The sequence below is a fragment of the Bubalus bubalis genome, chromosome 17 (genome assembly GCF_019923935.1).
Source record: "Bubalus bubalis isolate 160015118507 breed Murrah chromosome 17, NDDB_SH_1, whole genome shotgun sequence".
Classification (NCBI taxonomy): Eukaryota; Metazoa; Chordata; class Mammalia; order Artiodactyla; family Bovidae; genus Bubalus; species Bubalus bubalis.
The window spans coordinates 18,694,374-18,719,942 of record NC_059173.1 but is presented as its reverse complement, the minus strand read 5'-3'; the positions used below and the strand labels follow the sequence as shown (position 1 = coordinate 18,719,942).

Below are 25,569 nucleotides of genomic sequence, written 5' to 3'. Positions count from 1 at the left end.
CAAATAAACAGCCTGTAGCAAATCTAATGGAGAAGGCAATGGCACCCCACTCCAGCACTCTTGCCTGGAAAATCTCATGGACGGAGGAGCCTGGTGGGCTGCCGTCTATGGGGTCGCACAGAGTCGGACATGACTGAAGCGACTTAGCAGTAGCAGCAACAAATCTAAATCCAGCATAGTGGGAATTCAGGTTTCTTTGGCTCTTCACAGCAGTTTCTATTTTGCAAACCACTTTCAAGTGAGTGATACTCAGAATCCCTTTTTATAGTCGAGTGTAAGCTCAGCCTCATGGTGTGTGTGTGTGCGTGTTCAGTCTTTGCAACCCTATGGATTTTAGCCCACCAGGCTCCTCTGTCCATGGGATTTCCCAGGCAGAAATACTGGGATAGGTTGCTATTTTCTTCTCCAGGGGATCTTCCCGACCCAGGGAATAACCCACATCTCATGCATTGCAGGTGAATTCTTTACCTCTGAGCCACCGAAGAAGCCCAAACCTCATAAATGTTTTATAAGACATCCTGGAGTTTCTTGCTTTTTCTAGTTATTAGGCCTCTGTCAGTAAGAGATTTCTCTTCCTAATTGGTGGCTGGGAGAGGATGAAAGCACAGAGGAAAGCAAGGATTCATTAGACTCTAAAACCATCCACCTGATAATAATGACTGAATTTCTGTTGTCTGGACGCAGACAAGAATAACCTCTGAGTTCACATAAGCAAATAACAAAGCATCCTCTTGGATTTTCTCAATTTTCTAACCTTAAGTGTAGGCCCTGAAAACTTAGTGAACACTGTGCACCTGAGTAGTTTTAGAACTCTCAGTGTTAGGTGTGTGTGCCGAGAGCTGTGCTGTAGGGTGTGCTGACGTGAGCTGTATAAGTTTTAGTACAAACAACAGGAAGTGTTTGTGGAGGGTAGCATCCTACCTCTTTGCTTGCTTCCCTTTTTCTGTTTCCTTGTCAGTAGGAAATTCCATGGAAAATGGGGTGACAAACTGCAGTCACTTTCTTTGGGTCAGTGAGGGCAAAAATTGCCTCTTTTCTACCCTGAGAATTATCCAGCTTGCTCAGCTCCCCTGGCTCCCTGGTCTCGCCTCTTTACTGGGGGTGAAACACCATCAGCCTCAGCCTTCTGTTTTGCCCAAATCTGTCATTTGGCTTGGGTTTTAGTCTCAGCCTTGGGAAGGACAGGTGGTCAAATGACTACTTCAGCACAGTGTGTGGCCTCTCTGAACTTGCACGTGAATGTTGTGTCCCATGTTGTGTGTGCTGTGCTGTGCTTAGCCGCTCAGTTGTGTTTTGACTCTTTGTGACCCCATGGACTATAGCCCGCCAGCCTCCTCTGTCCATGGGGATTCTTCAGGCAAGAATACTGGAGTGGATTGCCATGCCCCCCTCCAGGCTCAGGGATGAATCCAGGTCTCCCACATTGCAGGTGGATTCTTTACCAGCTGAGCCACCAAGGAAGCCCTTGAGTAACCATCATCTCTAATCAGAGCATCAAAATGTGATATGAATGAGGCCTGGGATATGTTGTTAGTATGTGAACATTTAGTTTCAAATGTAGATGAGCATTCTAGTTATAAGTGAAGTGGAAGATCTCCTTACATGTTGAAGTTCTATCAATAGTTTATACGTTTAATAGAATAAATTGATGGGTAGACCATTAGGAGAGAGTTTTGTTGGCTAGATAATAATTTGGATAATAATAAAGGCCTCAAGATGTTAGGAATTTAAAATGTGAGTGAAGGAATAATCTTTCACTTGGTCTGGAAAATATTCAGAAAGTATCTTCAAGCAGTGCACAAAGCTTCATTTGTGGGATTGCTCCAACATCATCACCCGGTTTTCAAGTTATGGAAGTTGAAGAGGACATAAGTCTTTATCATGGTCATGTGCTGGCAACATGACAAGCTCTGTCCTGTTCTGACAGAACAGCCAAAAATATCTTACTTAGCTCCACCCGCCAACTGTCAAAAGCAAATATCTAAGCAATATCCAGATGTTCAGTGGAGCAATCATAGGAGCAGTCTTGAGGAATGAATGCTTATATAGTATTGAAACCAAACTGTAAAACTTGATTAGCAAGGTATAAGAATAAAATGGAAATAGTAAATAAACATCAGGACAATTTTCTGATTTATTTTTGTCCCATGGACACAGGAGCTGTCCATGGAGTCACAGAAGAGTCAGATACAACTGAGCAATTAAACAACAACAGTAACAGTAACAGTATTCTCTTGTATGGATACATCACATTTTGTGGGTGGATTCCCTGGTGGCTCAGATGGTAGAGTGCCTGCAATGCGGGAGACCTGGGTTCGATCCCTGGGTTGGGAAGATCCGCTGGAGAAAGAAATGGCAACCCACTCCAGTATTCTTGCCCGGGAAATTCCATGGACAGAGGAACCTGTCCTCTGTAGACTGGCAGGCTACAGTCCGTGGGGTCACAAAGAGTTGGACACGACTGAGCGACTTCACTTTCATATTCACATTTGGGTGGCTTCCACCTTTTGGCTGTCATGAATAGTGCTGCTGTGAGCATTCGTCTATTAGTGTTGCTCTGAATTGGGTTTTCAGTTCTTTGGGGTATATACCTAAGAGTGGAGTTGCTGAGTCATACAGTAAATCTATGTTTGGCTTTTTGAGGGACCACCAAACTGTTTTACTTCTTTGGTCTTCATATTCAGGATTGCTGCACACTTGTGGCCTGCTGAGGCAGAAATTCGTAGTTCCTCTGAGTTGCTCTTGAAATTACTAAGGTACAGAACAGTGTGCCAGTGGTGTGATCAGATCCCAGACACCTTTAGCGGGATTCCTTCCCAGTTGTATTTGTTCTGGGCACATCTGCAGAAGACCAAAACATCTGTGTTGAGAACTTATCTGACCTCATTGTGCTGGCTTATTGGGGACATTCATCTGTGCATTCATCAAATAGTTGCTGGTCATCTGTGAACCAAAGAGACAAAAATCTCTGCCTCAAGGAGCTTACATTTCAATTCCAGGGGACAGATAATAGACGATAACAATACTAAGTAGGAGCAGTCAGGGAAAGCCACGTGGATTTATTACCCCATGATCGTTTATAACTTTTAATATGTATTTTTTAAATCCGTTGTGACTGTGGTTATATTCTATTTTTTATTCTATAATTTGTTTGTTCCCCCCACCCTTTTCTTAGACACACCTCCAGTAAGACTTCTATCTTATTAATCTTCTCATGGAAGCGTTTAGTTTTGGTAGCCGTCTCAGCTGTTCTGTATTTTGTTGATTTCTGCTCTCCTAATTATTTTCTTTTTGTTTCTTTCCGTTGGTTCTGCTGCTGCTTTCCCCGTATTTGAGTTGAATGCTTAGCTCGTGTCTTTTTCAACCTTTCTGGTTTTCTGATAAGTGTATGTGAAGCTATAAATTTGCCTTTAATGTAGTACTTTCGATGTCTGTGGCCCACCCATGTTGACATGTGGTGTTTTCACTATCATCCAATTTAAAATATTTCCAAGAGTCATTGAGCCATATTTTATTTGGTTTTCTAATATTCTAAACAATTATCTTTCAAAAATTAATTTCAAATTTCACTGAAATGCCATTGGAGAACCTGATCTATATCATATTGTTCATTGGGAATATGTTGAAGGAGATACATACATGTTTATTTTTGTAACTGTTCCATGTGTACCCTAAAAGAATTTGGATTCTTGGTGGGTGTTGAATTCTCTGTATATCTATTAGCTTCAGGGAGACCCTCTGTAAAGAAGTACTTTTGAACTGAGATCTGAATGCCCGGAAAGAGTCAACTTGCTGGAAATCAGTGGGGAAAGATTCTCAGGCAAAGGGGACAGCAAGTGCAAAGGCCCTGAGGTAGGAATGAGCTTGATGTGTTCCAGGAATGTAAAGAAGGCCTGGAGCAAAGTGGGCAAGGAGGAGAGTGAGGTGACGTCAGACCCTGAGATGTAGTCAGGGGCCTGATCAAGCAGGGCCTCAGAGGCCATGGTATGGATGTTTGATTTTAAGTAACAGAGTAAATTCATTGACCACACTAACCAGATGATGTGCTATGTACTTTGTGTAAGCCTGATGCCAAGTACAAGTTCAGTTCAGTTCAGTTGCTCAGTCTTGTCAGACTCTTTGCGACCCCAGGAACCGCAGCACGCCAGGCCTCCCTGTCCATCACCAACTCCCGGAGTTTACCCAAACTCATGTCCATTGAGTCGGTGATGCCATCCAGCCATCTCATCCTCTGTCATCCCCTTCTCCTCCTGCCTTCAATCTTTCCCAACATCAGGGTCTTTTCAAATGAGTTAGCTCTTCGCATCAGGTGACCAAAATATTGGAGTTTCAGCTTCAACAGCAGTCCTTCCAATGAACACCCAGGACTGATCTCCTTTAGGATGGACTGGTTGGATCTTCTTGCAGTCCCAAGGGACTCTCAAGAGTCTTCTCCAACACCACAGTTCAAAAGCATCAATTCTTCAGTGCTCAGCTTTCTTTATAGTCCAACTCTCACATCCATACATGACTACTGGAAAAACCATAGTCTTGACTAGATGGACCTTTGTTGACAAAGTAATATCTCTGCTTTTTAATATGCTGTCTAGGTTGGTCATAACTTTCCTTCCAAGGAGTAAGCGTCTTTTAATTTCATGGCTGCAATCACCATCTGCAGTGATTTTGGAGCCCAGAAAAATAAAGTCTGACACTGTTTCCCCATCTATTTGCCAGGAAGTGACAGGACTGGATCTTAGTTTTCTGAATGTTGAGCTTTAACCCAACTTTTTCACTCTCCTCTTTCAGTTTCATCAAGAGGCTCTTTAGTTCTTCTTCACTTTCTGCCATGAGGGTGGTGTCATCTGCATATCTGAGGTTATTGGTATTTCTCCTGGCAATCTTGATTCCAGCTTGTGCTTCTTCCAGCCCAGTGTTTCTCATGATGTACTCTGCATATAAGTTAAATAAGCAGGGTGACAATATACAGCCTTGACATACTCCTTTTCCTATTTGGAACCAGTCTGTTGTTCCATGTCCAGTTCTAACTGTTGCTTCCTGACCTGCATACAGGTTTCTCAAGAGGCAGGTCAGGTGGTCTGGTATTGCCATCTCTTTCAGAATTTTCCACAGTTTATTGTGATCCACACAGTCAAAGGCTTTGGCATAGTCAGTAAAGCAGAAATAGATGTTTTTCTGGAACTCTCTAGCTTTTTCCATGATCCAGCAGATGTTGGCAATTTGATCTCTGGTTCCTCTGCCTTTTCTAAAACCAGCTTGAACATCTGGAAGTTCACGGTTCATGTATTGCTGAAGCCTGGCTTGGAGAATTTTGAGCATTACTTTACTAGCATGTGAGATGACTGCAATTGTGTGGTAGTTTGAGCATTCTTTGGCATTGCCTTTCTTTGGGATTGGAATGAAAACTGACCATTTCCAGTCCTTTGGCCATGGCTGAGTTTTCCAAATTTGCTGACATATTGAGTGCAGCACTTTCACAGCATCATCTTTTAGGATTTGAAATAGCTCAACTGGAATTCCATCACCTCCACTAGCTTTGTTCGTAGTGATACTTCCTAAGACACACTTGACTTCACATTCCAGGATGTCTGGCTCTAGGTGAGTGATCACATCATCGTGATTATCTGGGTCATGAAGATCTTTTTTGTATAGTTCTTCTGTGTATTCTTGCCACCTCTTCTTAATATCTTCTGCTTCTGTTAGGTCCCTACCATTTCTGTCCTTTATTGAGCCCATCTTTGCATGAAATGTTCCCTTGGTATCTCTAATTTTCTTGAAGAGATCTCTAGTCTTTCCCATTCTGTTGTTTTCCTCTATTTCTGTGCATTGACTGCTGAGGAAGGTTTTCTTCTCTCTCCTTGCTATTATTTGGAACTCTGCATTCAAATGGGTATATCTTTCCTTTTCTCCTTTGCTTTTCACTTCTCTTCTTTTCACAGCCATTTGTAAGGCTTCCTCAGACAGCCATTTTGCTTTTTTGCATTTCTTTTCCATGGGAATGGTCTTGATCCCTGTCTCCATCCTAAATTCATCAGGCACTCTGTCTATCAGATCTAGTCCCTTAAATCTATTTCTCACTTCTACTGTATAATCATAAGGGATTTGATTTAGGTTATACCTGAATGGTCTAGTGGTTTTCTCCACTTTCTTCAATTTAAGTCTGAATTTGGCAATAAGAAGTTCATGATCTGAGCCACAGTCAGCTCCCGGTCTTGTTTTTGCTGACTGTATAGAGCTTCTCCATCTCTGGCTGCAAAGAATATAATCAGTCTGATTTCGGTGTTTACCATCTGGTGATGTCCATGTGTAGAGTCTTGTGTAATTGGAAGAGGGTGTTTGCTATGACCAGTGCATTCTCTTGTTAAAGCTCTATTAGCCTTTGCCCTGCTTCATTCTGTACTCCAAGGCCAAATTTGCCTGTTACTCCAGGTATTTCTTGACTTCCTACTTTTGCCTTCCAGTCTCCTATAAGGAAAAGGACATCTTTTTTGGGTGTTAGTTCTAAAAGGTCTTGTAGAGTACAAGTACAAACGGATTTTATGCACTGGAGGAAGCACTATGAGATTAAAGGTAGCTTAGAGATCATATTTAGCCCAATCCTTTTGCAAATATGAAAACTAAGTTGAGGTTTAGAGGGGTTTCACAGCTAGCCAATTGAAGTTCAGGCTTTGGACATCTCCTGTTACTCTGATAGATAAAATCCTAAAAGAGAGGACTCCATGTTTATATAATTTCATTCAAATGTTATTGAAAGGAATCTTACCTTGTTATAAGCAAAAATCATGCTTACCCATCCTATTTACTTATTTTGTAAATCTAGACTTTTATAGATGAGGTTTATTCAAACCCAGTTATTTTATAAACTGAGTTTCCCAGGACTTCCCTGGGGGTCTAGAGTTAAGAATTCACCTTCCAGTGCAGGTAACATGGGTTTGATCTCTGGTCAGGGAACTAAGATCCCACATGCCGGGGGTAGCTAACCCCACGTGCTGCTGCAACTCCCGAATCCGTGAGTGCCTCAACTAGAGAAAAATCCATGTGCCGTAACTAAGACCTGATGCAACCAAGTAAGTAAATAAGTTTTTTTTTTTTTTTTAATCAGCTCTCCATAAGAAAAAAAAAATCCAAAAAACAACATGAGTTTCCCACAGGGATTCCTTCCTCTGCTCAAATGTTCTGCTCACTCTGATTATACCCCTCTCTGCTTCACTTCAATATTTGGATCTGTTTCTTTGAGGCAGCAGCTTCAACCCACCTTATACTCTCCAGGCCACTGCTGTCCCTTTCCAGGACAATCTACCCCAGCACTTTTTTTTTTTTGATGAGGCCTTTGTGGCAAATTCTGAAACCTCCGCTTCGCAAAGACACTCAAAGTAATTACCCACCAGCGCTGCCTGACTGCATGTGGGTTTTCTCACCTTACCCACCTTGGAGGCCGAGCCACTTTGCTCTCCCAGCAGCACAGGAGCTAATGTGGATGCACCCTGAGCAAGCAAAGCTGATTCAGGTGCCTCTCTAGGCAGTTCTCAGACTGTGAATGGGCATGGTATGCATGTGCCCATGGTATGCATGGATGCCTCCCTACCTATGAGCCTGAATCCTCACAGGCAGCAGCAAGTGCCTGTGGGAACCAAGTCCTTTAGTGCTTTATCCGAAGCTGAAGGCAGATTTATTCCCAGAAGAGGGAAAATGTCTTTCCTGATAGTGGATGGCAAAGTCAGTGCCTCAGGCAAGGCCAGTGCCTCAAATTCCACACTAAGAAAGCCCAAGGTAAGATATATATCTCCCAACCACTGGCTTATCCCTTCTACCTTGCATGTCCTGAACAAATGTTCTCCTGGCTTGCTGACCAGGCTGGGGATCTCCATTGGAATGTTTTCTGACAGGATACATTTATATGTGTTTGGAGGGAACAAAATGTATGAACAACAAGCTGAGCCAAGCCTCCAACTGAAACTCATACTAAAACAATGTATTGTTGCTGTTGTTCAATTGCTAAGTCGTGTTAGACTCTTTGCAGCCCCACAGACTGCAGCACGGCGGGGCTCCTGTGTCCTCCACTATCTCCCAGAATTTGCTCACATTCATGTGCTTTGAGTCGGTGATGCTATCTAACCATTTCATCCTCTGTTGTCACAAAGACTCTAGATGCTGTAAAAAAAAGTTTATACTTTTAATGATATACGGAAATTTCCATGAAATGTAAAAATCCTACCGTTGCCTAAGCATTGGTTTCTGCTTTTGCAGATGTAAAAAATTGTGGTAAATATACATAACATAAATTTAACTACTTTTCAGTGTACAATTTAGTGGAGTTAAACACATTGAGTGTTGTATAACTGTGGTCATTATCCAGTTCTAGAATTTTTTCATCATCAGGAGCTTTGTTCCCATTAAACACGAACTCCTCATTTTCTTCTCCCACCAGCAGCCCCTGGTAATCTTTATTCTACTTTCTGTCTGTATGAATTTGTCTTTTCTGGATATTTCATATCAATGGAGTCATACAACATGTGGCCTTTGTGTCTTGCTTACTTCAATTACTATAATGTTTTCAAGGTTCATCCATGCTATAGCATAATGTCAATACTCCATTCCTTTTTATGGCCAAATAATATTCCATTGTATGTGTATAACCCATTTTGTTCATCCATTCATCTCTCCATGGACACTTGGGTTGTTTTCATCTTTGGGCTATTGTCAATAGTACTGCTATGATCATTTGTGTACAAGTCCTTGCCTTCAGTTCTTTTGGGTATATACCTAGGAGCAAAATAGCTGGATCGTAAGGTAATTCTGTATATAAGTATTTGAGTAACAAATACTTGACAAACTCAAGCATTAGATTTTGTACTTAAAATATATTCATCACAGTTAAAAGGAAGAGAGTTATTTGGTAGGACTACCATAATAAAGCACCATAGACTTGGGGCATGTATGGGGGCTCAGTTGATTCAGTCGTGTCCTACTCTTTGTGACCCCATGGACTGTAGCCCACCAGGCTCCTGTCCATGGGATTCTCCAGGCGAGAATACTGGAGCAGGTTGCCATTTCCTTCTCCAGGGGATCTTCCCGATCCAGGATAGGCTGTGGCGGGGGGTGGGGGTGGGGCTTAAATAGCAGAAATTTGATGTATGAGATCAAGGTGTGAGCAGAGTTGATTTTTCCTGAGGCTCCTCTCCCTGTTTCTTAGATAGCCATCTTCTCCCTGTATCTTCATCTGATCTTCCCTCTTTGCCTGTGTCCTAATCACCTCTTCTTATAAGGACACCAGTCAGATTGGATTAGGAGCTACCCATGTGATCTCATCTTACCTTAATTGCCTCATTAAAGACTATATCTCCAAACATAGTCATTTTTTGAGATAATGGGGGCTAGGACTTCAATATATACATTTTGGTGGTGGTGGGTATGCTATTAGTGACTTACCCAAGACAAATCAGGGTATAGGAAAACCCAAAAGATGGTTTTTAAACTTGATTTCTGGATTTCAAGAAATGCCATCAACCTTTCCTGCTGTCTCTGAATTTGTCATTATCCGTGACATTTTCCAGTGTGGAATGAGGTGATTCTTTGTCTCTTTAGATGTGCATTCAGGGTTAAAGGTTTGTAATAAATACTATCTTTGCAAGAAAAAAATGAACTCTAATTGAAGATTCACATTTCCCTTAAGCAAGAAACATCATGCAGATTGTGTTTTGTCTTGAACATATTTCAGTGTCACTTACTGTCCTTCTATGGCATCATTTTAAATAGCTGCATACAACTCTGTTATATGAGTGTTCCATAATTTATTTAACCAACCTTCTAGTGTTGGAGTTAATGGAATTTTTAAAATTCTTACTCAGATTGTTTTCTTTCTATCACCACCACCCAATTAGTAGTCCAGGTTGCTGTTTTGAATCCCTCTAACATGATTCCAGCAGACGTCTGAAAGTAATCTTCGCTCCTGGGATCTCCCCCTTCACCCACCATCCTCATAGCTGTCTGAAGACTGTTCTTAAGTCACTGCTTTCTTCACCTCACCCGCCAACCCAAGAATGGCTCCATCTTCACTTGCAGTCACTGCAGTGGAAGCACAGAGTCCTAACCACTGAACCACTACGAAATTCCCTTTTTTTTTTTTTAATTTATTTTTAAAATTTTGGCTGAGCTGGGTCTTTGCAGCACTCAGGCTTCCTTTAGTTGCCTTGTGATATGTGGGATCTTAGTTCCCCAACCAGGGATTGACCCTGTGTCCACTGCATTGCATGGTGGGTTCTTAACCACTGGACCACCAGGGAAGTCCTCCCCTCCCCCAACCCCCGCCTTTTTTAAAAAAAGATTTCCCCAAATCACTCTTTATTTAATTTTCATCCACTTAATTCCCAACATGGGGAGCCTGCCAAATCTACTTGTAATCTCAGCACATATCATACTTAACTTCTCTGGACCTGGCTGGTGCCACGTCCTGTTGGGAATCCCTCTTCTCATCTCACTGAATATTTGCAGTCTTCATCTAGGAGGGCCAGCACATGTATCATAAGCTGTATGAAGCCCCCTGTGGTTATTCTTGTCAGTATGGATTTTTATTTTGCCTTTCTTTGAGCTTCTGTCTCACTGAGATGGGACCACACAGTTTATGAAGCAGTAAGAAAATAAGTAAGTTTGTGTCCCTTCCTGGCTAGACTAGAAGGTAAGGGCTTTGTTGTAAATGTCCCAGTCACACTGGCCATCCACCCATTCTTGGGATGTACTCATTTCTTTCCCACTTTGGTGCTTGGTGCTTGCCGTCCCTCTGCCTGAAATGTTCTGCCTCCAACTCATCATGGTTAGTTCCTTCTTATTATTCAGATCTAGTTTAAATGTCATTTCCTTGGAGAGGCCATCCCTGACCCCTGTCAGAAGTAACCCCATTGCTGGGACTTCCCTGGGGGTCCAGTGGCTAAGACTCTCCTCTCCCAATTCAGGTTCAATCCCTAGTCAAGGAATTAGATCACACGTGGTGCACCTGAGGATCCCACATGATGCAGTGAAGATAGAAGATCCAAAGTGCTGCAACTCAGACCTGACACAACGAAATAAATAAATATTCTTTTAAAAAGAGATAAGTAACTCCATTTAAAAAAAATTAAAGAACATTGCTTTTTTCCTTCAGACCCTGTGTCCCAGGCTGTGTTCATTTCATTTATTTACACATTGCTTGCCCATCTTTCCCATTGCACCTAACCTCTTGTTCACTTGTTTAACCTGGAACCATACCTACATAGTGCCAAGGTGTTCAATAAATTTTTGCTGAATGAGTTGGTGTGGGATTGGATTGAATGGAGAAAGAGATGGGGGATGCTGAGGCTGTCCCTTGGATTTCTGGCTTGGGAAATTGAGCTGATGGCAGGTGTTGCTGCTAACCGAGCTTCAGAGTTCTAGAAGAGCACCTGTGGGCGGAGCGGAGGAAACAGAGTTGATGATTTCTCCTCTGTGCTTATTTGAGGTGCCTCTACACTGTTTAAGTAGAATATTCACCCACAGGCAGTTAAATATAGGGGCCTAGAGCTTAGGACAGAGAAGGCAATGGCACCCCACTCCAGTACTCTTGCCTGGAAAATCCCATGGACGAAGGAGCCTGGTAGGCTGCAGTCCATGGGGTCACTAAGTCGGACACGACTGAGCGACTTCACTTTCACTTTTCACTTCCATGCATTGGAGAAGGAAATGGCAACCCACTCCAGTGTTCTTGCCTGGAGAATCCCAGGGACGGCGGGGCCTAGTGTGCTGCCGTCTCTTGGGTCTCACAGAGTTGGACATGACTGAAGCGACTTAGCAGCAGCAGCTGCAGCACAGCTTAGGAGTGATGCTTGGGTACTGTCCAAATAACAATATAGCCAGCATCGTTAGACATAGTTAAACTTAAATAATAATCATGCCTCACATTTATTGATCGCATAGTCTGTACCAGGCAGTGTGCTGAGTGCTTCACATACATTTACACTTAGAACATTTAATATTTAATACAACCCTTGGACACAAAGATACAGTGAAAGTTTCTAAGGATTTGATAAATTGCCTGAAGCCACTTGGCTAATTAATGGGCAAGCTAGGATTTGAACCCAGGTGGTCAGTTTCCAGCGTCCCAGCTCTTCCCCACTGCACCACTGTGCTGGAGTAGGCAAGCAGGCACGCAGAGCCAAGCCCTTTGCCTTTGAGGAGCTTCTTGTTTGCTTGGGGAGGTAAAATATAACTCATAATTTAAACTGTCCTCCACAGGCTTGCCTCAGGCTCATATCCAAGCCTGTCAAGTACAGTAATTATTTGATTAAAATGACTAGTGTTAGCCTCCTCTGATTCCTGAAGACTCAGATTCATGTGACCTTCATAATTCATTTAAAAGAAGTAAGAAGGTTGGAAATGCAAAATCCTCTCCACAGATCATCATCTGTTTTGGAAACAAGATTCATAACCCTCCTGGGACTAAAAAAGAGGAATCTGAAAGATCACAGTAAAAGTGAAAGAAGACAGTGATGACTACGTCCATTCAAAAGGGAGCGGAAGGATTTCAGTCAGGGGACTCGGGATTCCCAGAATGATGACTGCATAGGATCAGAGTATGCACTGAAAAACACACAAGCAGCAGAAAGTGTAACCACACCCAGTGCCCTCAAATGGTTAATTGAGTAAACGGGGGTAATGGTCCCAGGTCTCGTGGGCTCTAGGAAACAGGACTTTGCACAGTGACTACACAGAAGCCAAGCCTCTAACTTTTTAGGGCAACTGGAATTAAGGGTACCTGAATCACCTCCTCTTCACCCCATTGGTAAGGGAGGGATTCCCACCCTAAGGGTATGGGGATGGCCAAGCATACAACACCTAGCACTGGATAGATGAAACAGGCAGCAATTCATTAGTCACATATACTCACAGCACAGGGAAGATGGACACCACATGCCTTGCGGGGTCACATGGGGATGGCATTTAGGGACAGAGTGCACAACCAGAAGCAGTGGGAGTCACGCTTGTTTGGTAGTATCAGGAAGGTGCGGTGTCCTGTGCTTCCCGCAGGAGGATGTCATTGGCTCTTCTGGATAATTCCATGGCCTGCTGGGGAACTCAAATCGACTCTGCAGGGATCAGCAGGAACTGCATCTGGTCCATCTAATAAGGAGGGAAAGCTGTTGAACTAGGTGACCTTTTCTATCAGAAGAGAAACTTGCAGTTAAGCCAAGCTAGACCCTCCTGATTTCACCAGATGTTAAGGCTGCATGTGATATTAGACCTTGATTTTAGGCTTTACACTACAGGATGGAATGCATCTGTAGGCTCTGTTGACTGCCCCTTGTCTCTAGATTTGGCACATTCCTGCCCCTGACTCTAAGTCAATGAATGTTCTCATCCCCATCTACCTGGGACAGGAGATACTCTAAAATTCAAGGCACAATGGGAATTCCCTGGCTGTCCAATGTTTAGGACTTGAGAGGCCCTTGATTTGATCCCTAAGAATTGATGCTTTTGAACTGTGGTGTTGGAGAAGACTCTTGAGAGTCCCTTGGACTGCAAGGAGATCCAACCAGTCCATTCTGAAGGAGATCAGCCCTGGGTGTTCTTTGGAAGGAATGATGCTAAAGCTGAAACTCCAGTACTTTGGCCACCTCATGCGAAGTGTTGACTCATTGGAAAAGACTCTGATGCTGGGAGGGGTTGGGGTCAGGAGGAGAAGGGGACGACAGAGGATGAGATGGCTGGATGGCATCACTGACTCGATGGACGTGAGCCTGGGTGAACTCCGGGAGTTGGTGATGGACAGGGAGGCCTGGCGTGCTGCGATTCATGGGGTCGCAAAGAGTCGGACATGACTGAGCGACTGAACTGAACTGAACAGGGAACTAAGATCCTGCAAGCCCAAGGGGAAGAGCAAGAGAGAATAGAAAATCAGTCTGTTTTGCTGCATGTTTGGGACAGATGTTTCATGGAGTAGGGAAAGACTGAAATGAAAATTAAAACTATATCTACCACCACTCTTAATGATCAGAATTATCTTTTAAAAACCAAATATAATCTTACCAGGCTCCTACCTAACACCTATCAATGGGTCTCCATTGGTCTTTCTTAAGAGAAGGACAAAACTCCTTGCCATGGCCTTCAAGACCCTATGCAGTCCAACCCCTGCCTATTCAGTCTTACCTCATTCTTTACTTCTCCATACTATTTATGGAACAGGCATACAAGTCTTCTTAAGTTCTACAAAGCTTCTGTGGTTTTTATCAGCCCCAGGACCTTTGCACATTCTATTCTCTTTGTCTAGATTGCTCTCTCCTCCCCAGCTCATCTAACTCATCTAGAATTTATCCTTTGGATTTCAGCTGAAGGTCTCCTTCCTCAGGGAAGACTTCTCTGATTTTCCCAAATAGGTCAAGTCCCCCTATTACAGGCTCTCAAAACATCTTCTTCATCATGATACTTATCATAAGTTACAAGTTTACATTTATTTGAATTATTTGATTAACATTTATCTCCTCACATCACCATGAGAGCAGCAATTTATCTATCTTTGATCTCTAGTAAATGCCTAAAAGAAAACTCCTGTTTACCAGTAGTCTGCTCATAGCACTTCTGACACCAAATGTGTGTGAGGTTTTCCAACACAAGCAATTCTCCAAAACTCTCTAGACACCAACTGGGTATCTTGCAATTCAGTTATGACATGAATTACCTGGAGTTAGCATAAACCTCACAGGTTAAGGGCTCAGTGCCACAAAATTGTCCCCCACTTCAGACATCCAAGGCTGTCACCTGTATTTCTGACCAACTTGTTATAAATTAGGGGTTCATATAACCCCCTCCTCAGGTTCAATAGTGGCTCATAGAACTCAGGAAAACACATTTACTCACTTATTATAAAAGATATAATAAAAGATACAGATGAATAGCCAGATGAAGAGTTACATAGAGTGAGGGCCAGAAGGGTCCTGAGTATAGAAGCTTTTGTCCTTGTGGAGTTGGGGGTGTACCACTCTCCCCAAATGTGGATGTGTTCTTCAATATGAAAGGTTTCTTAATCCCATAAGGTAGGGATTTTTACGGAACCTTCATTACATAGTCAAACTCAGTGACTAACTGAATTTCCATCCCACCCCTCTCCCCCACTCTGGAGGATAAGGGAATAGAACTGAAAGTTCCAAGCTTCTAATCATGGCTTGGTCTTTTGGTGACCAGCCCCCTTCCTGAAGTTATCCAGGAGCCCATCAAGACTGGCTTCATTAGAATACAAGACAGCTCTATCTCCAGGAAATTCCGGGGGATTTAGGAGATCTGTGTCAGGAACTGGGGGCAGAGACTAAAAATACATCTTTGTGTCATAGTGCCTCAGGGTGTATATGTTGAATGAATGTGTCAGTGAATAAGACTGCTGATTTGGGGATCTTCTGAGAAAAGAAAGTAAAAGGAATACTTCAATAAATACAAATTGCACATTTTTTTTTATTATTATCAAAACAGTTAAGACATCTGCATTGCCAAGCTAGAATTAGGAAGGGTTTTAAGAAGGATTCCCTCTAAAGAGAGGAATACAAGTCTATAACCAATGCTACATGAAATCAGGCAGGCTTACAAGAAAGCAGATCTCCGATACAGAGATGAAGCAGTGAATACTGTGCAATTACTATAACAGAAGAATGGATTTAAGTACAAAAACCAGACCCTATAAAATGTGACTTTAATTAGGATGCCTTTGGCGATGACACTGTTTTCTACAGTAGACTAAAAATAAGAATATAAATGTGATGCATGTTATTCTAGGAAGTGTCAGACATGCAGTTGACGTAACACTTCACCCTCTCACCCAGAGCATCTGGGAAAGGTGAAGGAAAACAGTAGGTGGATCCAGTGATTATTTGTCATTCCAAATTCTGACTCCATCTGGGGCCTCCATAAGGTGAGAGAAACACACTAGGAATAAGGCACCAAAAAATTTCATGTGAAGGCTCAGAGGCTATCAGAATGGAAATCTGTAGCAGGTACATAGAATTCTTGGAGTAAAAAAGTTCAGTTCTGAAGAAGTCATATATAATTCACTTTTCAAAAATATCTCTGAAAGGTAGTAAAAATGAGAGTTAAATCTGGCCCAATTAACTTGATTCCTGAGTTTAAAGCCAGATAAAATGCTAGGTCAAAAAAGGAAGGTTTTTGTTCATATTATTTTACATTAATACAGTAGAAAGCTGGTGATTTTTAAAAAGTATCAAAATGCTAAATATTAAAGAGTATATATAAAAACTCACACACCATTTATTAGTCACAGTTTTGAATAGTGCTCTGTATTTATTGTTTAAAATAGTTGTCATTTAGAAACAGTCTGTTCTAGTGCTAAAACCTTGAAAAGGAAATCCTGAGGAGGATCCTAAAACCTGCTATTCATTTTTATACTCTCAGTGGTTGATGGATAGAAATGGTAAGAGCTTTGAGTGTCAATTGCTTTTTAAGTAGCAATCAGACTGTATCCATTGTAATTGGTTGCAAAGTACAGGATGTTAAAGGCATAAAGGTGGCTTTTATTTTTTCCAGTTTTTAACAGCAATAGTTACTTCCAGTCATAGAAATGTGATGTGGATTGCAATGTACTGGGTAGCTCAGCAGTTAGATTTGATGGATTCCAGAGCTGGTCTGGTGAGTTACCTGATTTGGTCTGCAGTCACATATATATTGCTGAAGATATATATGGTGCATATATATATACACATATATATATTGATGGCTTAAAACTCAACATTCAAAAAATGAAGATCATGGCATCCAGTCCCATCACTCCATGGCAAATAGATAAGGAAACAATGGAAACAGTGACAGATTTTATTTTCTTGGGCTCCAAAATCATCGCAGATGGTGACTGCAACCACGAAATTAAAAGATGCTTGCTCCTTGGAGGAAAAGCTATGACAAACCTAGACAGTGTATTAAAAAGCAGAGACATTACTTTGCCAACAAAGGTCCATCTAGTCAAAGCTATGGTTTTTCCAGGAGTCATGTATGGATGTGAGAGTTGCACCATAAAGAAGACTGAGCACTGAAGAATTGATGCTTTTGAACTGTGGTGTTGAAGAAGACTCTTGAGAGTCCCTTGGGCTATAAGGAGATCAAACCAGTCAATCCTGAAGGAAATCAGTCCTAAATATTCATTGGAAGGACTGATGCTGAAGCTGAAGCTCCAATACTTCAGCCACCTGATGTGAAGAGCCAACTCATTAGAAAAGATCCTGATGTGGGGAAAGATTGAACGCAGGAGAAAGGGAAGACAGAGGATGAGATGGTTGGATGGCATCACTGACTCAATGGACATGAGTTTGAGCAAGCTCTGGAAGATGGTGAAGGACAGGGAAGCCTGGCCTGCTGCAGTCCATGGGGTCACTAAAAGTCAGACATGACTGAGGAACTGAACAGTAACAACACATATATATATATTATGGCTGATTTGCATTGTTCTACAGTAGAAACCAACACAACTTTGTAAAGCAAATATCCTCCAATTAAAATAAAAGGAAACCTAAGCCCTCGAGGGGCTCCAGGGATGTCCAGGCTGCCTAAGAACCTTAGAACCAGAGAGGGTGTAGGCTGAGTCTACATCCTATGAGTCGGGCTTGCTGTCTGTCCCAGTTATCTGTTGCTGTATAACAGACAACCCCAAACATAGTTTAAGATAACAATTCTGTTCTGTGGGTTCACTGGGAAACTCTCACTTAGGGTGTCTGTGCAGCTGCAGTCATATGTTAGCAGGATCTGAAATAGTCTAGAGGCTTCTTCTCTCCCATGTCTAGTGACAGGCTCAGATGTCTTGAGTGCTGGGCGCTGGTCAGGCATCTCTCCTCTCCACGTGACTGCTTGGGCTTCCTCACAGCAAGATGGACTCCAAATGGCCAGGTTTTTACATGAGAGCTGATTTTCTTTGCAGCAAGAGTTTCAAGGGACAGGAAATAGAAGCTGTCAGCATCTTAGGACCAAGACCCTGAATCAGATACAGCATCACTTTATCATTGGATAAGGTGAGCAAAGCTGTCAAGACCCAAGGGGAGGAGATATAACCCTCAGGTCCTGTGTAACAGATGTCAAAAAAATTTGTGGCCACTTTTAACCATCCTCATTCTTTAACCAGGACCCAAAGGGTTTGTTCATGCTTGGGCACTATCCTAGTCTCACCTCAAAATGATCTGCTTCGTATTCATCTAGTTAAAAAACTACACATTATTTTTTAAAAAATTCATTTTTGGCTGTTCTGGGGTCTTCATTGCTATGCAGGCGTGGGCTTTCTCTAGTTGCAGAGAGCAGAGGCTACTCTTCGTTGCAGTATGCGGGCTTCTCATTGCAGTGGCTTCTCGTTGCGGAGCATGGGCTCTAGGGCATGGGCTTCAGTAGTTGTGGGGCATGGGCTTAGTTGCTCTGCAGCATGTGGGGTCGTCCTGGATCAGGGATTGAACCCATATCCCCTGCATTGGCAGGTGGATTCTTAACCACTTGACCACCAGGGAAGCCCATATTCATGTAGCTTTTATGCATTAATAAGAAAATTTGTGTACACTGTCTCAATTTGCTCTCCTAATTGTGAAACAGTAGGTTGGCTAATAAGGCAACTAAGGTACAGAGGTTAAAGGCCTGGGATCTCAACCTCCTAGGGATAGAACGGAGAAATGAATCTGAATCTCTTGACTCTCATCCATGCTGAGGGATTCTGGTTTATCTGTTGTTTGTTTACCCCGTCACTTTGCTCTCTGACACATGTAGAGCTGGGGGAGAGGAAAGCCCATTTCCCTTTGGCTGAAAATCTGGACACACATCCTTGCAGGTGAAGCTCAAGGTGCAAGCAAAGGCAACATTCTGTGCCTGCTCAGCGCATCAATAAGGACTCTTGAAGCCGCTGTACTGGCCTTCACTCTTGGGGAACTCTCTCCGGATCCTCCAGCGGCAGCAACTGGGCAGGATGGCGAAGTCGGCCAGGTCCTGGGAGCCAAAGCGCCAGGTGGTGTAGCTCCTGTAGGCACAGTGCCGCAGCCGGCTGTTGGCAGAATCTGCATCCAGCACCAGCAAGGGCTCCTGGTACTGCAGTAGGAACTGCAGGGCCCGCCTGGACAGCACAAGGTCCCTGAAGAGCTTTGAGGTGGTGATACAGGCACCCGGCTTTTTCCGGCAGCATAGCTCCTCCAGGCATCTTTGGTTCTCAGGGAGCTGGGATGGAAGGCAGTTTCCACACTGGCACCAATCCGGGCAGTCCCTGGATTTACGGTGCACCTCTTCATCGAGCAGCTGGATCTCCTCTGGTTGTCCGGGAATGGGGGGTGAGTCGTGAAGAGACAGAGGCAGCCAGGACAAGTCTGCAAAGTCCAGCTGGGGTCTCTGAAAAAGGCAAGTTTCCAAATCCATCAGCAGTGACAACCCCTAGGGTCCTGGGTTCTTTAATTTTCTTATGAACTTATAAAATTACATTTGATACTACATTAATACTAGTAGCTCTCATTTTTTTTCTTTTGTACCATTTATTTTATTTTATTATTTTTTTAGGTTTATTTTAATTTTATTTATTTTTATTATTATTATTTTTTTTATTTTTAAACTTTACAAAATTGTATTAGTTTTGCCAAATATCAAAATGAATCCACCACAGGTATACATGTGTTCCCCATCCTGAACCCTCCTCCCTCCTCCCTCCCCATACCATCCCTCTGGGTCTTCCCAGTGCACCAGCCCCAAGCATCCAGTATCGTGCATCGAACCTGGACTGGCAACTCGTTTCATACATGATATTTTACATGTTTCAATGCCATTCTCCCAAATCTTCCCACCCTCTCCCTCTCCCACAGAGTCCATAAGACTGTTCTATACATCCGTGTCTCTTTTGCTGTCTCGTACACAGGGTTATTGTTACCATCTTTCTAAATTCCATATATATGCGTTAGTATACTGTATTGGTGTTTTTCTTTCTGGCTTACTTCACTCTGTATAATAGGCTCCAGTTTCATCCACCTCATTAGAACTGATTCAAATGTATTCTTTTTAATGGCTGAGTAATACTCCATTGTGTATATGTACCATATTATTATTATTTTTTACTTTACAATATTGTATTGGTTTTGCCATACATCAACATGCATCTGCCATGGGTGTACACGTGTTCCCAGTCCTGAACCCCCCTCCCACCTCCCTCCCCATACCATCCCTCTGGGTCATCCCAGTGCACCAGCCCCAGGCTTCCTGTATCCTGCATCGAACCTGGACTGGCGATTCATTTCTTATGTGATATTATACATGTTTTAATGCCATTCTCCCAAATCATCCCCCCTCCCTCTCCCACAGAGTCCAAAAGACATACAGATGGCTAACAAACACATGAAAAGATGCTCAACATCACTCATTATCAGAGAAATACAAATCAAAACCACAATGAGGTACCATTTCACGCCAGTCAGAATGGCTGCGATCCACAAGTCTACAAGCAATAAATGCTGGAGAGGATGTGGAGAAAAGGGAACCCTCTTACACTATTGGTGGGAATGCAAACTGGTACAGCCACTATGGAGAACAGTGTGGAGACTCCTTAAAAAACTGGAAATAGAACTGCCATATGACCCAGCAATCCCACTGCTGGGCATACACACCGAGGAAACCAGAATTGAAAGAGACATGTGTACCCCAATATTCATCGCAGCACTGTTTATAATAGCCAGGACATGGAAGCAACCTAGATGTACATCAGCAGATGAATGGATAAGAAAGCTGTGGTACATATACATAATGGAGTATTACTCAGCCATTAAAAAGAATACATTTGAATCAGTTCTAATGAGGTGGATGAAACTGGAGCCTATTATACAGAGTGAAGTAAGCCAGAAAGAAAAACACCAATATAGTATACTCACGCATATATATGGAATTTAAAAAGATGGTAACGACAACCCTGAATACAAGACAGCAAAAGAAAAAAAAAAAAAAAAAAGACAGCAAAAGAGACACAGACGTATAGCTCTCATTTATTAAATGTACACGTCAAGTCTGTGTTTCACAAGCATTGCCTCATTTAAGCTTTCGAAAAACCTCATGAGGGCTTCCCTGGTAGCGCAGTGGGTGAGAATCTGTCTGCCAATGCAAGGGACAAGGTTTGATTCCTGGTCTGTGAAGATTCCACATGCCACGGAACAACTAAAGCCCGTGAGCCACAATTTCTGAGCCCATGTGCCTGGAGCCTGTGCTCCGAAACAGGAGAAGCCACTGCAGTGAGAGGCCCGTGCACCTCGGCGAAGAGTGGCCCCTGTTCACTGAAACTGGAGAGGGCCAGCGTGTAGCAACGAAGGCCCAGAGCAACCAAAAATAAATAAATAAATTTTTTTTTTAAAAAAGGAAAACCTCGTGAGCTATGTGTCCTGATCTCTATTTTACAGGTTTGGAAAGTGAAATTCAGAAAAGCCAGGGCTTAGTGCCTATATCCTCTGTCAGAGACCTCTGGGCCCCGCCCACCTGATCTAGGCAGTTCCTCTCCTCTCAGGTCCTTCTCTTACCACACGATGATGTTCTATGCTCTTCATTAGTACTTACCACCATCTGAAATGATCTTATGAACTGGTATGTTTCCTGGATGATTCTTCTTCCACAGGAAAACAGGGGCCCTGTTTGCTTTGTTTACTGCCTGTGTCCCCAGTGCCTAGGACAGTGCCCAGCACATGGTAGACAATAAATATTTGCTGACTTAGCTCTCCTTTCTCACCATGCTCCCTTTTCTGAAAAGTCCCTTTGTTATCCTCCAAGGGAATTTGCCATAATTGCCATCATTTATGTCTATTCTTTGTGACATATACCTTCATTCACCAGACAAAGAGAGTGTGAGTTGAGTACATTAAAACTAAATGGTTCATGTACATGACTGTACACAGCACCATTTTTATAATAGCCAAAGGGTGAAAATAACCCATGTCCATCAGTGAATGAATGGATAAAAAAACTGTCATGTTCAGGACTTCCCTGGTGGTACAGTGGTTGAGAATCCACCTGCCAGTGCAGGGGATGTGGGTTTGATCCCTGGTCTGGGAAGATCTCATATGCCACAGGGCAGCTAAGCCTGAGCACCACAACTACTGAACCCGTGCTCTGCCAACAAGAGAAGCCACCACAGTGAGAAGCCCACACGCCACAAGAGAGTAGCCCTTGCTTGCCACAGCTAGAGAAAGCCCACATGCAGCAACAAGACCTACACAGACCAAAAAAAAAAAAAAAAAAGTATGTTCATACAGCTGTGAAAAGGAATAAATTACTGACAAATACTAAACGTGGCTGTTTAGCTAAACATGGATGGAACCTTGAAGACATTATGCTAAATGAAAGGAACCAGACATAAGGAGACAAATAAGATTCAATTTACATGAAATGTCCAAAATAGGCAAATTCATGGATACAGAAAGCAGATTAGTGGTTGCAGAGGGCCTGGGGAGAAGTGAGTGGGAGTGGCTGCTGAATGGATTCAAAGTTTCCTTTTGGGGTGATGAAAAAGTTCTGGAGCAAGGCAGTGGTGATGGTTGCTCAGCATTGTGTATATGCTAAATGTCACTGAATTGTACTCTGTAAAATGGTTTAAAAGGTAGATTTTATGTTATGTGTCTTTTACTGCCCTTCCCCAACATATGAGAGTTCACTTTATACCCAGACCTGATAAAAACATTACAAGAATGGAAAAATTTTGGCCAGTTTCTCTCAAGAAGAGATGTAAAGTTCTTAAATATTAGTGAATTGAATTCAGCAGTAAATACAAAGAATAATACATTGCATTCAATGTATTTTATTGCAGCAATGAAAGGTTGGCTTAATCTTTGAAAACCAATCAGTGTAATGTACTAAAAAACAACAAAAAAAGAAAACTCATTATTTGAAAAGCCTGAAAAAATACATTATTTAAAACTCAGTATCCAGTCATGATAAAAATTCTTAGTGAACTAGGAGCAGAGGGGAATTTTCTTAATCTGATAGGGTATTCTTTAAAAACCTGCAACAGGGAATTGCCGGGGCTCAGCACTTTCACTGTGGTGGGCCAGGTTCAACCCCTGGTCAGGGAACTAGGATCCCTGCAAGCTATGAGGGAAGCCAAAAAACAAAAACCCTACAGCAAATACAATAGTAAAATAAAAAAAACTTTATTCCTGAGATAGGAAATGAGACAAAGATGCCTGCTCTTATCATTTCTGATCAGTATCCTGCTGGACATCCTAACAGGTGAAATAAACATCTGGAGCTGGAATAAAAAAGAAAGGAGACTCCCCCTAGAGCCTTCAGAGAGAGTACAGCCCTTCTGACACCTTATTTCAGACTTCTAATGTCCAGAACTGTGAGAGAATACACTTCTGTTGTTTCAGGCTCCCTAGTTAGTGGTAATGTATTACCGCAGCTGGAGAAAACGAATGCAGTCAGTGAAGATGTCCAGCAGCCAAAACTGCTGGGGAGAGTGTGAATGAGAACACCCCCTTTAGAGAACTTATAGGTAGTAACTATGAAAGCTGCGCACAGGCCTGCCTCATGACTCAGCAGTTCCGTTTTCAGGTGCCATACGTCTACTGTAGCGGCAGCACTGGCATGAACCCCAGAGTGGAAACTAACCAAATGGGTAGTTCATTCAACAATTGAATGGATAAATAAATTGAATGTTTATAAAACAAAAATTATACAACAATGAGAATGAACCACTGCTACACACAACATCATGGATGACTCTCACAAAAATAATGTTGAGTGAGGGAAGCCACTCAACAGGGTGTGTACTGAATACATACTATAGGATTCAAATTTTGTAAAATTCTATAAGAGGGAAAATGTTTGAATGCAGGATAATGTCTACTTTTAAGGGAAGATAGTAATTGGGTAGACGCATTAAAGGGCCTTCTGCTAGTAATATTCACTTTTAAAGTCTGGGTGCTGGTACCATGTGTTGCATGGTGTTTACTTTGTCATCAGTTGTGATTTATACACATTTCTAGATATATTTACATTTAATAGTAAGTATTCTTTTAAAAAGACTGGGATTTCCCTGGTGGTCTAGTGGTTAAGAATCCACCTTGCAATGCAGGAGACACAGGTTCAATACCTGGTCGGAGAGCTAAGATCCCACATGTGGCGGGGCAGCTAAGCCCACACACTGCAACTGCTGAAGCCAGAGCACCACAACTAGAGAGGCTGAGAGCCTCGACCAAAGATCCCACATGATGCAAGGAAGATCCTGTGTGCCACAGCTAAGACCCCACACAACCAAATTAATCAATTAATTAGTTTGAAAAGACTAATGAGAATTCCCTGGGGATCCAGTGGTTAGGACTCCAGGCCTCCACTGCAGGGCGTGTGGGTTCCATCAGGGAACTAAAATCCCGCAGGCTGTGCCGCGCAGCCGAAAAACAGAAAGCAAGCACCAAACAACTTACCAGGACTTTTTCACCTTTGACATCTTGCAGACTTCTCCCAAGCAGTCTTTCATTTACCATCCTAATACAGGTTTCATCCACAAAGGACACATATTTTAATGTCTAGGAGATAAAAATTAAAGGGTTAGCCATTTTAGTACAGCGTTACACCTACTGTGTATCTGAACATATCTAAAGGCAACTGTTATTCCTACTTGCCAAATGATAACCCATTAAACAAGCTAACCAGAAACTCGTGCTAACTAAGAAAGAATTGATTCTGAGTATCAGAAATGGAGCCCCCGCCACCTTAATTTGTAGACTTAGAGTATCCACAGCTTACTGCCTATTATCTCCAGGTACCCCAAGTGCTATATAAAAATTCCTTTGTTATGTTCCCTCAATTTCAGTTATGCTAAGGTTGAATATCTCCAGAAAGTTATACTATTGCAACTTAAATTATTTATATCTTCATTAAATTGCCTCCCATCTTGGGCCATGAAATGGTGATTAATTTTAGTTGCAAAGATGAACTTTGATTTTAATTGCAAATACATGTACAATGAACAATGAATTGTGCATTCAGCCGCTACAAAAGGACAGCAGTGTTCTTGGACAAGGTAAAGAAACCCTCTTTGTTGTTTTTAAAGTACCAGAGATTTCTCTTTGATTGGAGGAAATCATGGATTCCAAAATTAATCAAATTCCAAATGAATCAAATCAAAACCATACAGGTGAACTAAAATTTCCTTTGACTACTCCCCCATCCGAGGCTCCTTTCCATAAGCAATCACTGTGAGTGATTTGTGAGTGTCCCAACCTTTTTGTATACATTTATTACTTCCCCACACATTTACGTGTGTGTGTATAATGCACATAAAAATATACAGAATATATATGTATGTATATAAATAGACATATATATGTGTAGAAAATACATTAAATAGTTTTTGTGTATAGTTGCTTTTTAGCCTATATATCATACCACAGATATTGTTCCATAGTTTGCTTTTTCACTTTCAGCAATCTTGGATATTTGCTCATGTCAGTACCTCTAACATAATAGTTATCAACAAGGATTCTGAAACCAGCCTGCCTGAGTTAGAATTCGATCTCTGCCAACTGTATGACTTTGGGCAAATAATTTATCCTTCCTGTGCCTCAGTTTCCTCATCTGCAGAAAGATAAC

At 42.2% G+C, this 25,569-nt stretch overlaps 1 protein-coding gene and 1 long non-coding RNA gene across 3 annotated transcripts in view; one reads left to right on the top strand and one right to left on the bottom strand.

Moving 5' to 3' along the window:
- The window catches only part of LOC123329938, a 36,147-nt gene that overhangs the window by 8,750 nt on the left and 1,828 nt on the right, over positions 1 to 25,569 (top strand). The gene's annotated exons all lie outside the window — the stretch shown is intronic.
- Positions 18,375 to 25,569, bottom strand: part of P2RX7 (purinergic receptor P2X 7) — a 57,817-nt gene continuing 50,622 nt past the window's right edge. For both annotated transcript variants that reach the window (XM_006047142.3, XM_025267643.2), the window contains exons 12-13: positions 24,402 to 24,503; positions 18,375 to 19,347 (exon numbers count right to left, since the gene is read on the bottom strand). In XM_006047142.3, the coding sequence (XP_006047204.2) occupies positions 18,850 to 19,347; positions 24,402 to 24,503 (600 nt within the window). In that variant the 3' untranslated portion in view covers positions 18,375 to 18,849. The remainder of the gene's footprint in view (positions 19,348 to 24,401; positions 24,504 to 25,569) is intronic.